General features: G+C 39.5%; 1 protein-coding gene across 1 annotated transcript in view; it reads left to right on the top strand.

The window, feature by feature from the left end:
* RTTN (rotatin) overlaps window positions 1-16,797 on the top strand; it is a 115,330-nt gene that overhangs the window by 411 nt on the left and 98,122 nt on the right. The window contains exons 2-10 of the mRNA XM_014535892.1: window positions 1-185; window positions 1,223-1,400; window positions 3,605-3,694; window positions 6,316-6,406; window positions 7,962-8,076; window positions 9,074-9,224; window positions 11,750-11,915; window positions 12,963-13,144; window positions 15,400-15,515. The exon at window positions 1-185 is cut by the window's left edge and continues 1 nt beyond it. Of these exons, the coding sequence (XP_014391378.1) occupies window positions 1-185; window positions 1,223-1,400; window positions 3,605-3,694; window positions 6,316-6,406; window positions 7,962-8,076; window positions 9,074-9,224; window positions 11,750-11,915; window positions 12,963-13,144; window positions 15,400-15,515 (1,274 nt within the window). The remainder of the gene's footprint in view (window positions 186-1,222; window positions 1,401-3,604; window positions 3,695-6,315; window positions 6,407-7,961; window positions 8,077-9,073; window positions 9,225-11,749; window positions 11,916-12,962; window positions 13,145-15,399; window positions 15,516-16,797) is intronic.

Below are 16,797 nucleotides of genomic sequence, written 5' to 3'. Positions count from 1 at the left end.
ACCAGCTGGCGGAGATCCGCGAGCGCGCCCTGCGGACCGTGCTCTGCAAGGTGGAGCTCAACCTGATCGGCGCCGCCGACCTGGCCCAGGACCGGCTGCTGTTCGTGCACCTGCTGCAGTGGTTCAACTTCCCATCCGTCCCCATGAAAGCAGAGGTGCTCAGCCTTCTGAACCGGCTGGTGAAGGTACGAGCATCTTGACATAAGGAATCGGAGGAGCGAGTGTTTCTTAGTCATTGCACTGGAGCATTTGTTGGAAAGTTCATATAAAAGGTTTTTGAAAAACAGCCGGGGACGGTGCATTTTCACTCATTTGGTTATATGGCCACGTCTTCTTTTTTCTTTGATTTGTGATGTTAAATCTCACCTTGTCGCCACTGTGCTCTGAAGTGACACAGATCTGAGTTCTGGTGGATTCTGGGTTTGGGAATCATCGGGGCGGTTAATAGCTGTCATTCTGTTTTTCCTTGTGTTCTGTTATTTGCATGTTAAAAATTGGACGGGTCCCTATGACAGAGGACTCGTTTAGAGATAATGTTACAGACCACAATTAATAAATCTCACAAGGGGTGTTAAATTCCTTTCCTATATTTGTTTTTCAGATCTATGTTCCTCAGTGTATCTTGAGAATAGTTAGTTGCCAGAGTCAGATGTCAAATTGCAAGTTTAACCGTTCAAAACTGTCAATCGCTGTGTAGTCTTGGGTGATTTTTTTAAATGTGTGTTTTTATTGATTTCAGAGAGGAAGGGAGAGGGATAGAGAAATATCGATGATGAGAGGGAATCATTGATTGGCTGCCTCCTGCACGCACCACACTGGGGATGATCCCTTACCTGGGCATGTGCCCTTGACTGGAATCGAACCTGGGACCCTTCAGTCCACAGGCCAACACTATCCACAGAGCCAAACTGGCTAGGGCGAGGGTGATTCTTACTACTTTGCATCCTTTGGAGGTAGGAGAGATAGGGTGAATGTCAGTGGACAGAAGTAATAAGTAGGAATTATAGTGTTCAGTGTCTGGGTTTTTCTCTCGTAGGTGTTAAGTGTTTTATGTCTCTGTACACCTATGTCCTGTTCATCGAAGTTCTTTACTTTTGGGTATTTCAATGCAAGATTTAGTTTTTAAAAAAGGAGCATCTGGTATACCCAAAGTGCTGTAAGATGAAGTCTAGAGACTTTGACATATACTGTTGTTCACAAGACACTCTTCTCATGCTTTCAGTATTCCCCAGCAGTCCAGCATTTGGTTGATCTTGGTGCAGTCGAATTCTTATCTAAACTTCGTGCTAACGTGGAGCCAAATCTACAGGCTGAAATCGATGGCATTCTGGATGGACTTTTTATTCTTCCTTCAGAAGTCCCTGCACTGTGCTCTGCATCTTACCAGACCGATCAGATTGGTAACTCTTTGGAATGATTCTGATGCATTCGGTTAAACTATAAATATATTGGTACTAGTGTTTAATTCTAAGGAAAGGGACCTTAGATTAAAAAAAAAAATCCCCCCCAACTTATTTTTCTTGTGTTAACTTACATGAGCTTCTGCATCTTACCAGACCGATCAGATTGGTAACTCTTTATTTTTCTTGTGTTAACTTACATGAGCCTGACCTTTTTTCTCTCCTCTACTGTCACTCAGAGGAGGATACATTTGTATTTATTGTGTTTTTTAAAATATGTTTTTATTGATTTCAGAGAGAGGAAGGGAGAGGGAGAGAGAGAAACATCAATGATGAAAGAAAATAATCTATTCACTGCCTCCTGCCCGGCCTCCTACTGGGGATTGAGCCTGAGCCTGAAACCCGATTTGTGCCCTGATCGGAATTGAACTGTGACCTGGTTCATGAGTCCATGCTCAACTACCAAGCCACACTGGCTGGGCTGTATTTATTGCTGTTTTGGGGAAGGGGCCTAAAAGATTTTCTTTTTGTAAGACCAGTTTAACACATTATTTCTTTAACAATAACAGAATTTTTTTTGAGCACTCGTTATCATGAGCTAGAGATTTTTCTCAATGTTTTACACTTGCATTTTTGGACTGTTTTTCATGTGGGGGTATGTTAATATCTGCCCTAGCTCACAATTTTTTTATGGGGTCCGATCAAAATGAGCTGCACATGGTATAGTGTATAAAATCAGAGTCAAAAAGACATGGATTTCAGTCCCAGTTCTGCCATTAATTTTGTCACCTTGGCTAAGGTTCTTAACAGCTCCAGCCTTTAGTTTTCTCATCCCAAAATTGGGACAGTGAGAAAGAACATCTTATAACATTATTGTGAGGATTAAATGAGACAGTGCCTGAAAAGAGCTCAGCATGAGGCCCGACATCTATTAGCCATAGAGCTGTTGGTGGCTCTATTTGTGTTCTTGCTATTTTATGCCCAATAGAGTGCCTTAAATATGGAAGGCATTTGAATTGATTTAAAGAAAAAAAAAGGCCCATAAAATTTATGTAATGGAGTGGTAAAAGTATAAAAAGTGTTTTTGCTACCATATTTTTCTCTGTATCAGTGCTGTACTGCTGTTGCTGTGACTGTTGGTATCACTGTTAATAAGAACAGTGGTAAATGCCATTTATTGGCTTTTTGCATGCTTGTGATTTTTAACAACAGATTTTACAATTTCTGTCTAAGCCATAACAAATAAAGTAGAATCTTAAATTGTGAATTTTCAAGGTAGTTCCTTACAGATTAGGTTAGAAGTATGGTCTAAGGCAAATTTTCAATATCTGTACTAATATTAAGAACTACTGTTGTGAAAACATCAAACAGAAAATTAGAAAATTTAGTTTTAGCCTTTTTCTCATTCTCATTGTCATTGCATCTGCACTGCTGAATATGTAATCATGTGATAGAATCATGAAAGGCATTGAAAGATAGTGCTTGACCTCTTTGACTTTGACAACTTTTAAAAAATATATTAATGAAAATTGTAGTGACCAGGAACTATGTAATTGGAGCACAAGAGAAGAAGGAGATGGACTTAGAAGCAGAGATGAACAGTTCTTGAATAAACACTTTGTAACAGATTCTTCATGTGCATTGTAGATATTTTCATACTAACAAATAATTATATTAATGGTAAAAGAAAAAGGGAGAAAAAAAACCCTCAATTTGAAATTGGCTCAACATTCACATTTTTTACCTCTTTAGGAAGACAGACTATTAAGAGAAAAAAAACTGGATTATCTTCCTAGTCAGAGAAAACAATAATTGAAACGAGTACCTTTCACTTGTAGCAAATAATGAATCAAATAATAATACATACAGTAATATCTATTTTCTGCAGAGATGAACAGTTCTTGAATAAACACTTTGTAACATATTCTTTATGTACATTGTAGATATAACAAATATAATTATTTGTCATACTAACAAATAATTATATTAATGGTAAAAGAAAAAGGGAGAAAAAAACCCCTCAATTTGAAATTGGCTCAACATTCACATCTTTTACCTCTTTAGGAAGACAGACTATTCAGAGAAAAAAAACTGGATTATCTTCCTAGTCAGAGAAAACAATAATTGAAATGAGTACCTTTCACTTGTAGCAAATAATGAATTAGAAATAATAATACATGCAGTAATATCTACTTTCTTTTCAGAATTGCCACAGCCACCTGAAATCTTAACAGGATATTTTCCTCAAGACAGAAGTCATTTCCAGCAGATGGAAGTGCCTCCAGCACCTGTGGGTGAGTACATGTAGGGAAGTAGATCCTGCTGACCTGGTTCAGCAGAAATTAATGTACTTTTACGTATTGTTGTGAAGACACATTGTGTTCACACTCGAATGTTTCAGCACCAAGCTGAGTGTTTCAGTTTCCTCAAACTAGTTTAGGATGTAGAGTCTAAATGGTAACATTTTATGTTATTTAACTGCATTTGAGCAACTGCGGCCCTCGAGTCAAAAAGTTTTCCCACCCCTGGTCTAAATGATAACATTTTATGTTATTTAACTGCATTTGAGCAACTGTATAGGTGGGTGGTAATGGTGGCAGTAGTACTTGCATTGTTTGTTGGACACAAACCCTTCATCAGGGACTGTGCTGTGCACTATGCATTCCTCATCTCATTCTCCAGCTCACTCAGTGTACCGTCTGTCCAGTCACTCAAGCCAAGACTCAGCGTCTTCTTCATTTCTTTATTTATCTTTATCCCAACATCCACTGATTCTAGAGTGCTGTTTAGAGATCTCTTCTGGGTCTTTTTGTGTCTGGCTGTGTCCTTCTCTGCTCACATGCCACCTCCTTAAAGAGACCTTCTTGAGGACTCTAGCCAGTGAACACTTTCTGTTTAGTTTTCTTCCTAACACATATCATGATCTGAAGTTATATGTTTATTTCCTTCTTGTTTCTGTCACAATAAGCTTAGTGATAGCTGCAAACACTGCTTTATCCCCCTGTGCAGAGTGATGCCAACAATGTATTAGGCACTCAGTGTATACTCTGCATGAGTGAATCCTCATGAGGACCCAATGAGATTATTATCAGTGTCCCCATTTTACGGATGAGGACACTGAGGCTTAGAAAAGATGAAACCTTTATCCTAGGTGCCCCTGGCGGTTAGGAATGGTTAAGTAATCAAGTGCTTCACATTTTATTGCCTGTGTGGTTGGAAAAAATGTGTGTTCTAGGGTATATCTGCTGACATGGGGATTCAGTTGAACTTAGTTTGGATGCTTGTTATTCAAAAGGTTCCTTAGAGACTCTCAAGTTGAATAATAGCATAAGATAGAACAGAAAACTTGTTCAGCTGTTAAAATACTTCATCTTCCCTTTCTGGAAAAATTTTGTTAGGCTTATAGGGAGCTTTGGATTTGAGATGGTAGTCCTTTGTGTGTGTGGCTGAGAGGCTTAAATGAGTGGCAGTGAGAGGTGTCTGAAGGGAGCAGAGCGTAGTACTTGGGTGAAGCTGCTGAAAATAATAAGGACACTTGTGGTGGGAATGCTTTTGCAGGTGAGTTGCAGCCTGTGGATTAGTGGTCTGTCTTGTTTTGGACACATTTTTATGTGCAGTGTAAGCCTACCCTTCCCTCTACCCACCTCTTGCTTTTCCCTGAGAAAGCAAACCCTGCTTTTATGTTAGCACTTTTAAAAGACGCAATTGTGCTTTATTTGTGAAGTTAATAATTACCTGAATTTAAAGATTCCATGCTCTTTTCAACGCATTAGGAAGAAGGACTGTTTATCATTTGGAAGGGCTTTTGTAGATACTACTTCTCAGTGTTCCTACCTTAATTTGTACTATATAAAATCTGCTAAAAAATGTTAAGAGAATAGATCTTCAATGTTCTCACCACAAGAAATAATTGGTAATTATGTGAGAGGTTGGAGAGGTTAACTAACTCTACTGTGATAATCATTTTGCAGTGTATGTGTATTAAATCATCGTGTTTTATACCTTAAACTTATACAGTTTTAGATGTCAATTATATCTCAATAAACCTGGGGAAATAAGCCTATTAAAAAATAGTTTGAACAGTGGTAGTTTAAAATTGTGTTGGTTTCTAGTATTTCTTTTAATCTTCTTTGAGGTTGAAGATATTTGATTTTCAACCTTATAGTTTTGAACTCATCTTCAAAGAGGTTTAAACATCTAACACCATTTAGGATATTTAAACATGACTAATTAGATATAGTATGTGATTGTTTTATCATTTTAAATTTCTGTAATTAAAGGACTCCAAATATCAGTTCTTTTTATGTTAAATTTGTGCTCTGTGTTCTGGTCAAGAGTAAAATAGAAAATATAATTGAAACTAAATGTCATGGAAGCAGCCGGGGAGAGGTCAATGGGGGAAAAGGGAGACTCATGTAATACTTTAAACCAGTGGTCGGCAAACTGCGGCTCGCGAGCCACATGCGGCTCTTTGGCCCCTTGAGTGTGGCTCTTCCACAAAATACCGACTTCTGTGCATGGGCCACAAAGTTTCAATTGCACTGTACATGCGCGCCCGCACGTGGTATTTTGTGGAAGAGCCACACTCAAGGAGCCAAAGAGCCACATGTGGCTTGTGAGCCGCAGTTTGCTGACCACTGCTTTAAACAATAAATTTAAATTAAAAAAAAAGAAACTAAATGTCATTCAGTATGGGTTTGTGTTTAATGCTCTTCTAATTATAACCTATGAGTTCTGTTTAAAATATGAAAAGTGTGCTCTGTTATTTATCTTGAGGGTGAATACATTTGCAGCTGGCCTTGTTTGGTGCATTGTAGGTTCCTGTATATGTAACTTCATTTGGGGACTTAGTTTAAAGGTGAGTCTGTCAACATTGTCTTCTTTGATGGTGTAAGTTGTGCTCTTCCATTACCAGCAACTCAGACTACGAGGTGTTTGAAGTTTTCTACATTTCCTTGGCTACCCCTGACCACAACTGACAGACACGTCCTCTCCTCTAATGAAAGGTACAGTGCCCGATGTAGTTCAGCTATTTTTGCTTCACTTCTAGCCTTGCACCTGGTAGTTATTACTATACAAGTTCAGCAGGAAGAAAGATACAAGTGGCTGTGAATGGAGTAATGGGACGATATGAATGATTTTCAGTATTTCAGAATGTAAGCCAGAAAATTCCTGTTTGCCTCTAATCAGGCTGCACATTGTGACTGAAGTCTCATGTGCTCATTAATCATCTCTGATTTACTAGTCTCCCATTGGCCATTGCTGTGTCTTTGCTTAATGAAAATGGAGAAATTAAGCAAAAATGCAGTCTTTTTAGTAGACAATATATTTATTTCAAATTGGGCTTAGGGATAGGTTAGGGACCACTGATCTTATGTAATGGATGTTAATTGGTCATTACCCCCAACCCCAACATAGGCAGTTGATATATAGAAATTGGGAGAGTATATTAATGTCTAGTTTCTTTTTTTCTGAAACTTTAATTTCTGTGAATACTACAACAAATGAATAGTGTGTGTGTGTGTGTGTGTGTTTGCGTGTTTGTGCGCGCGCGCACACACACACACACATCTGGAAAATAAAGACCAACTTGCTAGCATTAGGGCCAGAGCCAGGAAGATGCTGTGAAATGATTTTTGCTGATGGCACTTCTGAGGCCTCAGTAAATTCTCTTGGAACAACATATTGAAGAGGTAGCTGCACATGGGAAAGGGGCAGGACGGACATGATCTGGCAGTTCTGAGTCAGTCCCTAAGGGAGAGAGATGCTGTCCAGTGCACACCTATGGGTGGGGGATGGTGGATGGTGGACTGGAGCTGAGCTGAGAGAGGAGGGTTAATATCTTGGGGGTTGGTTTCTTGGGGTGGATGGTGAACCACTGCTACATCCCTAGGAGGGAGAATATTGTCTGAGAACTTGAGGGATATCCTCTGTACAGGATAAGAGGGACCTTCCAGCTTGAGTCACCTAGAATAGAGAAGAGCAGTAAAGAGCCTAATTTCTATAATTAAACTCTATAGTTACTGTTATTTTTTTCTGTCTTATTCAAGACATCACTTCCCCTGGGAAGCCTTCCTTGATCTGGTCCCTAAACAATAAACAACTGTGGGCAGGTGCTTCTTCCACAGCCCTATACTGTATCTCAGTGGTTCTCAACCTTGGCTGCACATTAGAATCACCTGGGAATCTTCTTAAAATCCTGATTTCTGGGTCTCATCCTCTGCTAATTCTGTTCCTTTGTTACTAATGTTGTGGCCCCACCCCATAACAAAGAAACAGACTTTCCAGAGGATGAGGCCCAGAAATCAGGATTTTAAGAAGATTCCCAGGTGATTCTAATGTGCAGCCAAGGTTGAGAACCACTGAGATACAGTATAGGGCTGTGGAAGAAGCACCTGCCCACAGTTGTTTATTGTTTAGGGACCAGATCAAGGAAGGCTTCCCAGGGGAAGTGATGTCTTGGCTGAGACCTGGAGGATGTGAGTAGAGTCATTTGCTACTCAGTGACTTACAATCGGGGTAGGTAAACTCTTTTTAAAAATAAATAATGCTGTTTTGTAGCTCTCTCAGAAGTAGTAACCACACTTTGATCTGGAACACCTGTGAACTATTGAAGGATGTTATCATGCAAGATTTTCCTGCTGAGATTTTCCTTCAAAGGCCGAAAATTGTTCAGGTGTGTATCCTCTTTAATTGCTTTAGGTTTTGAAATAGAGAACTTTTGGGAGGAAACAAAATTTGCAACCTAGCAGTCCTTAGGAAAGACTTGTGCACTACCATATTTAAAGGATAAAGTGTTTAAACCGCTTGTTCTCCGACTTATTTGGATAGTGATAGTTCTTCTGATAGGAGGTAGTCTCATTTGACACACGTAGTCCAATTTGGCCACTCTGAATTTACCACTTCTGTGTCACCTAAAGGGTGAATACTAGTAGACTTTGGAAGTTGAGGTTAGGCAGCAGGAACCCTCCTAACATTAAGAATAGCTTGTCTCTCTGATTATCTGGTATGTGTTAGGCACAGTGCTGGATGCTGAGGAAATGTGATAGCGAGCAATGAAGATGGGTTCTTTGCAGTCTGGTCTGTTGCTTCTACAGCAGAGGCCTTGGGACCCAAGCTTATATAGCAGTGGCGTTGGGACCCAGGCTTGCACAGTAGAGGCATTGGGATCCAGGGCTGGGATTGGGGCATATCTGCAGCTCCACAATCACAGGGCTGAAAATCATGCCAGTGAATAATGGCAGCTATTAATCCATACTATGGCCGCTGTCAGATGATAGCAGAGGAAAAGCTATTAATTACCAAAACGTAGTAAACTGATTTAGCTTTTTGAGATGTGGAAACCTTGATGTGTTTTTTAAAAAGTACTGTGAAACTTCATGTCCTGAATGGGGAGTAATACTTAATACCTGTGTGTTCTCTCAGAATAGGTGCTTACCTAACAGATTCTAGATGTCAGTAACACTGACCATGCTATTCATATTTAATTTTATTTTGACCCTTATTCTTGCATTATGCCAAATGACTTTTGCCCATTTCTGTTTCTTGTCTTACAAATATTTGGCAGCTTATTTCCTTTGATTATTCATTTACCCTTCCTTCAGCTTCACATCCTCCTTTGAAGCTGAGCACTTGGTTTCCGTGATAATTTTTATGGTTCTTCTTCATTTCAGAGCCTTTTCTCTCTGCTGAAGCTGGCCTTCGGAGGTGAGGGGACACCTCGCTTGGCACTGCAGTCGGTGTCCTGCTTGCAGCAGCTGTGTATGTGTTTACGACACAGACTTCACTTCTACCGAGATCCAGGCTTTTTCTCTAGCAAACAAGGTGTTTATGTTTATTTATCCATTAGTCACTGGTGGTCTTTGCAGATTCTTCTGAGAAAGAACCCCATTATACATACTGTTAGGGATTACTGTATGTACATTGTCACAAGCTAAACTCCCATTCCTCATTCCTCAGCTACTGATCACCTTGGTGAGGGGGCGGGGGGACAATGGGGCGATAAGGACACATATGTAATACCTTAATCCAGCGGTTCTCAACCTGTGGGTCACGACCCCTTTGGGGGTCGAACGACCCTTTCACGGGTCGCCTAAGACCATCGGAAAACACATATATAATTACATACTGTTTTTGTGATTAATCACTATGCTTTAATTATGTTCAATTTACAACAATGAAATTGGGGGTCACCACAACATGAGGAACTGTATTAAAGGGTCGCGGCATTAGGAAGGTTGAGAACCACTGCCTTAATCAATAAAGAAAAAAAAAAAGAAAGAAAACAAAGTGTTGTTGGAAGCCAGGGACTAGGATTCTGAGCCCAGCTGTTTGGGTATTTTAGTAAATTATGTTGTGTTAATAAATTGTTTGGGTTGAAAATACTGATTTTTATATTATGACAACTATTTTTATGCAACTTTTGATGTTGTCAGAGTTTTATATCATCATAGTGCCTGACTTTTCATGGAAAAAGCACCACCTAATGGACAAATATAGTACTAGGCTGGCCTTCTCAAAACTGTTTACAAATTACTGGTAGTATTTCAGTGCACGTATACCATATGCTTTGAAAGTCGAATACTAACTTAGAGTGATTGGTGATCATGCTTCACCGTTAATCCCTCCTGCAGCCCCTGGTAACCTCTAGTCCAGTGATTTTTGCCAATCTGACAAAAAAAGGGGTATAATTTTGATTCATTCACATAGGATGGCTGTTGTTGTGTTGGCTGTTGTCATTTTTTTATTTGACAATCTAAAGGAAAAAAGGTTAGTGCCCCTAACTAAGTAGTCAGGTAGTACATGTTTTAAAATTTTTTGTGGCACACTGGTTGAAAATCGCTGCTCTAGTCTACTGAATTTGTGTATTCTAAGTACAAGTGTAATCCATACAATTGGAACCTGGCTTATTTCACTTAGCATAATATTTTCAAGGTTCATCCACATTGTAACATATTCCAGGACTTCCTTTTTATGACTAAACAATTTTCCATTCTATGTATATACCACATTTTGTTTATTCACTTATGTGCTGATGGACTCTTATGTTCTTACCTTTTGTTATTGTGAATAATGCTTCAGTGAACATTGGCATATCTGTTCAAGCCCGTTTTCAATTCATTTGGGTGTATATCCGAGAGCGGAATTGTTGGGTCATATGTTAATTCTATTTTTCACTTTCTTAGGAACCGCCACACTATTTTCCACAGTGGCTGCATCATTTTACATTCCCACCAACAATTTATGAAGTTTTCAGTGTCTCTATATCTTACCAACACTTGTTATTTTCCTTTTTTTAATCATAGTCATCCTAGTAGGTGTGAAATGGTACCTCATTGTGGTTTTGATTTGCATTTCCCTCCTGACTATTGATTAATGACTAGTGATTCCCTGGGACTCTTCTTATGCTTATTGGCCTTTCATATATCTTATTAGAGGCCCAGTGCACAAATTCATGCATGGGTGGGGTCCCTTGGCCTGGCCGGCAATCGGGGCCACAGGAGGTTGGCCAGCTAACCTTAGGGGGCTGATTGGGGCCGGCCGGCTGCGGGGAGGGGCCACGGGAGGTTGGCTGTGAGAGCGCACTGACCACCAGGGGGCAGCTCCTGCGTTGAGTGTCTGCCCCCTGGTGGTCAGTGTGCATCATAGCGACCGGTCATTTGGTCGCTTAGTCTTTTATATACATAGATTTGGAGAAATGTTTGTTGAAGTCCATTGCCTAACTTTAAATTAATTTTTTGTTGTTGAGTTTTAGGAGTTTTTAATATATCTTGGTTATTAAATCCTTATTAGATATAAAATTTGCAAATACTTTCTCCCATTCTGTAGGTTGTCACTTTTTTCATAATGTCCTTTGTTTGACTTATGGGACTTTTTAATTGTGAGGAAGTCCAGTTTATGTTTTCTTTGGTTGTTTGTGCTTTTGGTGTCATTTAAGAATCCATTGCCAAATCCAAGGTTATGAAGTTTTATTTATCCCTATATTTCTCTTTTAGCTTTAGGATTTTAACTCTCATATTTAGGTTGCTGATTCATTTTGAGTTAATTTTTGCCTGTGGTTTGAGATGGGTTTCTTGGGGAGTTTTCAGCAGGGAGTGTGTGATCTGCTGTCCTGCCTTGGCAGTCTTATGTCAGAAGTGAATAGTGTTGGCCAGAAGGCTTCATATAATCAGGCTAGATAGAAACCTAGATGTGCTGAGTGAATACTTGCAGAAAAGATTGACCTTTGTTTTGTTTTTTTTTACCCTTACAGAAGCATTCCTACTACCTTAAATTTGTTAGAAATATTACATAATCAGTAATCTGTCTCTACTAAGGGATAATTTTCTTCTTTTTTTCCCCCCCTGCAGATACAGTTTCCCAAAATTCCTCTTTGTCTTATTGCTATGAAGTAAGAGTTACTCATCATTCTCAGAACCCTTCTCCAGGAAGCAGCAGCCCCCGGCCGTCTGTGGTTGGACGCACAGGCCAGCGCCCTAGAGGAGATGGCCAAGATTGGGATGCAGTGTCGTCCAGGTGATTGTGGGAAAGCCTGGTTAGCTTGTGTGTGTGTTTTAATTTCACAGGGAGATCATTATTTTTCTCTGTCTTCTCCTTTGTAACATTAGCTCAGGTATCGCCTTGGGTTAAACCAGTGGCTTTCGTACCTTTTTGGTCACGACCCACAGAAAGACATAAATATTATATTGCAACTCTGTACTCAGAACACAGGCATACACTCCGCTTGTAGATTTTCACTCCTGAGTGTCAACTTCCTCATGGGGCCTTTCAGAGCTTGAGAGAACTTGGCTTATTTCCATATTTTTGGAATGTTTGGGATATGGAAATTGAAGAAGTGACAGAATGTGTTAAATTTGGGGAATTCTGTCAGGTTCACTTGTGGATGACATTAAAAGTCAAAAATTTTAGGGTCTTTGCAAATGTAGGTTCAGGCCTACTATACATATTTATCCCCACCCTACCACTTTACACCCAAAGTAAGGATCTTTTTATAAAGAAAGCCAACAGAGATGGGATGTTTCATCTTTTGGTGTATTTTCAAAAACATTATGTGATGTTGAATGTATTAACTGAAGTAGTCGATTTCTCATGTTTTTCTGGCATTTTCTAGCATTCTTCAGTTATTAACATTGGCTTACTTAGATATTTGGTGGAAATCACAGAAAATCTAGTCAACTATATGAACTATCTAGTTTTGACTTTATGAGTTGATTTCAGAAGAACTTTGCAATGAATTTTTGAATTTTCCTGTTTCCCTTAAATGAACGGGCTATCTTTGTTAATGCTGATTGCTACTGTAAGAATGTTGATACATTTCTAGAACATCAGTTTGAAAAGTCAAATAGAAAGGCATTTTTGGTTTCATTTGCAATTTTGAGCCATGTTGATGGAATTTAATGTCATGACTTTGTCAGGGTTTCTCCAAATCCGACCAGAACTGTTGTTACATGAAGCATTAGACTCATGTCCAATCTGAGGCTCCCAGTGCACCCATCGCAGAAGTGCAGTTCATCTGTGTGTGGGCCGTCTCCTTATTCAGGGATTGTCCTGTTTGTTTCACAGCGGGAGTAGCAGTCATGCGCTCGTGAACTCAAGGATTTCCGTCCCCTCACCTCTGGATGTGGCACACATCGACCTGCCCGAGCTGGAATCGGAAGACACGCTGCAGCTGCAGTTCCAGCAGCTCAGCCTCCCCCAGTTCTGTGTCTGCCTCTTGGAGTCCACAGTGCCTCTCTTGAGAACAGGTCTGTTGTTTGTGAAATCATAGTTCTTTTTATGTAACCTGTGATTGTTTTGACTGTTTTCTGGTATTCTTATTTTTCTTTTTTTCATCTTCCGTCTATGCTGGGACCTTTAGAATCTGCATTTATTGGGGAACAAATTCCTAAGAAAATATGGCCTTCATTATTTCTCAATTAAATGTGGTGCCATGGAGTATCACCTTCCATCTGTGGCTATTTGGGCACAGGCTTCACTCTGTGTGGCTGCTTTAAATGTGATCACTGAGAAATCCATGCAACTGCAGTCATTTAGAGAGGGTGAGCCGCACGAATAGACCAGAATAAAAAAATCTCTGGCTCTTGCTTCTTAGGAACTTTTTGATTTGCTCTCAGTTCATTCTTTTTACTCGGTGGTTACTTCAGCTATGAACATGTTAGAAAAACACCTACAACCGGATTCTTACCTTTGCAATAATTTTTCCCAAAATAAAAAACCCAGACAAATAACAAAACTAAAAAACCCCAAACATTTAATATTTTCTTTGCAAGGTACTAGGTAAAGTTGCAAAGGTGTATTGTAATATACACTAGAATGCAGTTGTAATGTTAGTGACGAGTGATAGAAAGATACCAAAGTGGTGAGTGGCAGATAGCCTAGCAATCAAACAACAGTTACTGCGAGTTGAGCTGCTTGGTTTCATGTGCATTATTTCATGCTCTCCTCAAATCAGCCCACTTTATCCTTCCATTGTAGTAGTTACTGCTTCTATCCCCATGTTACAAATCAGGAGTCGTTCAGAAACTTATCCGAGGTCAAACAGCTAAGAACAGACTTGATCCAAGGTTCTTCTGAAAGCAAAGTCCACTCTCTGAAGCACTTTGCATTTTGAAGGTAAAGAAAGATTTGGAAGCAATAATGATTTTTATTCTCTAAATCTATACATTTTCAGTAATTGATAAACTTGTTGAGATATAAATAGAAGATTAATAAGTTTTGCCTTTTTTTCATTTATTCTGGCTGATAAAGGATGTATCACATGCTAATGGTTGTTTAAGTCCTGTGGCTACTTTTTGCCTGCTTGAGTGTGATGGGGAGCAAAGTGGGAGGTAGGTATTGTTTGGGAAGCATTAAAATTTTTATTTTATCCTGAGGAAAACTGTACACCTAACTTCTGATGGAGTGACTTTGCTTCCGGGAGTTAGGATACCTAGTAATTCAGGTACCAATAATGTGGTGAAGGAAAATCTGAACTTGGCATTATAAAGTATATATGTTTGTCTTCATGGTGTACTGAGAAGAACAGTTTTAGATTTAATGATATTGCATTTAACCTTTCCTTAATTTGCTGTAAAAAGTCAGATTGATAATTATAAAGCTGTATCTTGGTACATAAAATTTTCTGAATGTTCTCTTGCCCTTTTGTGGTACATTATTGCATAATTTATAATTGTTCAATATCATAAGAGATTTCTAAAAGAACTTTCTCAAGCTGTTCTGATGAAACGATTAATCTAGACCCTAATGATCTGGCAGTTTACTTTTATTCATTAGAAATTGGCCTTTGGTCTGTGGACAGGAAGGCGGAGGAATGTCCGCCTCACTTAGAATTGTGGATTGTGGCATCCCTTTGTTGTTATGGCTGTATGGAGAAGGACATGACGCTGGTGGGTGTGGCTCCGATGGCACAGTTCCTTTGGGAATGTTTTTAGAGTTTACTAGTAATGTGAGCATAGGCTTGAGAACCTATTTTAGATAGAACTTCTTCAAGTTTCTTCAGCTAATGCCAGCATGGACATTTATACTTCAGTTACTCCAGTCCAAGCTTAGCTTCCCAGGCAGCTTCTGTGCAGTTTATGACGAGGCTTAAGCCTTCTGTTACTAATCCTTAGAAAATCCTTAGAATGTATTTTCTAAACTGCCCTGGTGCTTTGTCACATGTTCCATGTGACATGGATGGTTTCTGAATTTGAAAAATTAGTTGAATCTCTCTCACAATACTTGTAGTTAAATTACTGCTACGCTCTTCTTGAGTATCTTTCCCACTACGAGCACATTTGATTCGTTGTAGTTAAATAGCATATGGTTAGACCAGAAGTCTTTAATGGTGGTTGTCGATTGTGGCTTCCCTGTTTATCTCTTTCAACAGTTCTAAAAGCATATAAGATATTAAAGAGAAACAGGAATTTGGGGGCATGACTAGAAGATTGAGCAATACGGCATTCAGCTATTGATTTGAAAGTTAACTTTTTTCTTCCCTTTCTCCTGGCTGTTTTTCTAGGTAGCAGACAGATGATAATAAGAGTTCTGGAATTGCTTGCGGAGGATTTGATACTTATTGGTGAAGCAATTTCAGTAGATATCTGGGACGACAGCAGTCTTTTTGCTATAGATATGGTGAGAATCAATTATTTCTTTGTGATTTGGGTAGTAGCATTTTATTTTATTTTGGTCCTTTAAAGCTGGCATCATTGTCTCATTAGGCTTTGAATTTCTTTCTTTTAGACACAGCAGTCCCAGGGTTATTTTGTGCATAGTCTGGAAACAGGCCATTTCTCCAGAGATTCTGGTTTCTTTTAATGGAGGAGTATATATCAAGACCAAAACAAGCCATTAGGGCTGCTTTTTGCACATTTCTTAGCATTTTTTTCATGAGGGTGTGTGAATATATTTATGTAGGTCTTAACAGCTTTAATAAAGTATAATTGACATATAATAAGCTGCACATGTTTCTTAAAGTTTGTTGCTGCATTTTGACATATGGATACACCCATGATATAGATTAGCTTGCATTTTTTAGAATTTTATAGGAATGTATTCTTTATATGATTTTATATGAATGTTTGTATGCTTTTTTTTGGTCTCTTTTTTCCCCCTTTGGTTTGATTACTTTGAGATAGCCATGTTGTTGCATTTATTAGTTAATTTTATTGTTGGGTGCTTTGTTTTTTGCTATTTGTATTTTAGTAGGGAAAATATTTTTGGAAAATATGGCATTACATTTTATTTTCTTTGAAAGAAATCTGTTGATTAATATTTTGCATGAGCAATCAATACATATACAAGAGCCTTAAAAATGTTATATTGTAATATAATGTTTAAGACATCTGTGAACTACCAGAGTGTTTCCATGTAATTATAAATTGTATCCTTTTTTACATTTCGATGTCATAAATCATTTGTCATTTTATATTATTTACTAGAGGCCCAGTGCACGAAATTCGTGCATGGTGTGTGTGTGTGTGTGTGTGTGTGTGTGTGTGTGTGTGTGTTTGTGCGTGCGCGTGCGCACCTTAGCCCAGTCTGCACCCTCTCCAATCTGGAATCCCTCGAGAGATGTCCTACTGCCCTCTCACAATACAGGACTGCTGGCTCCAAACCACTCGTCTGCCTGCCTGATTGCCCCTAACCTCTCTGCCTGCCAGCCTGATTGATGCCCAACTGCTCCCCTGCCGGTCCGATTGCCCCTAACTGCCCTCCCCTGCCGGCCTAGTCGCCCGTAACTGCTCTCCCCTGCAGGCCTGATCAGCCCCAACTGCCCTCCCCTGCTGGCCTGGTCGCCTCTAACTGCTCTCCCCTGTAGGCCTGGTCGCGCCCAACTGCCTTCCCCTGCTGGCCTGATCCCTAACTGCTGCCCTCCCCTGCTGGCCTGGTCACCCCTAACTGCCCTCCCCTGCAG

The sequence above is a fragment of the Myotis brandtii genome, unplaced genomic scaffold, assembly GCF_000412655.1.
Source record: "Myotis brandtii unplaced genomic scaffold, ASM41265v1 scaffold154, whole genome shotgun sequence".
NCBI lineage: Eukaryota > Metazoa > Chordata > Mammalia > Chiroptera > Vespertilionidae > Myotis > Myotis brandtii.
The sequence above is the reverse complement of the archived record's forward strand: the minus strand, read 5'-3'. Positions and strand labels throughout refer to the sequence as shown.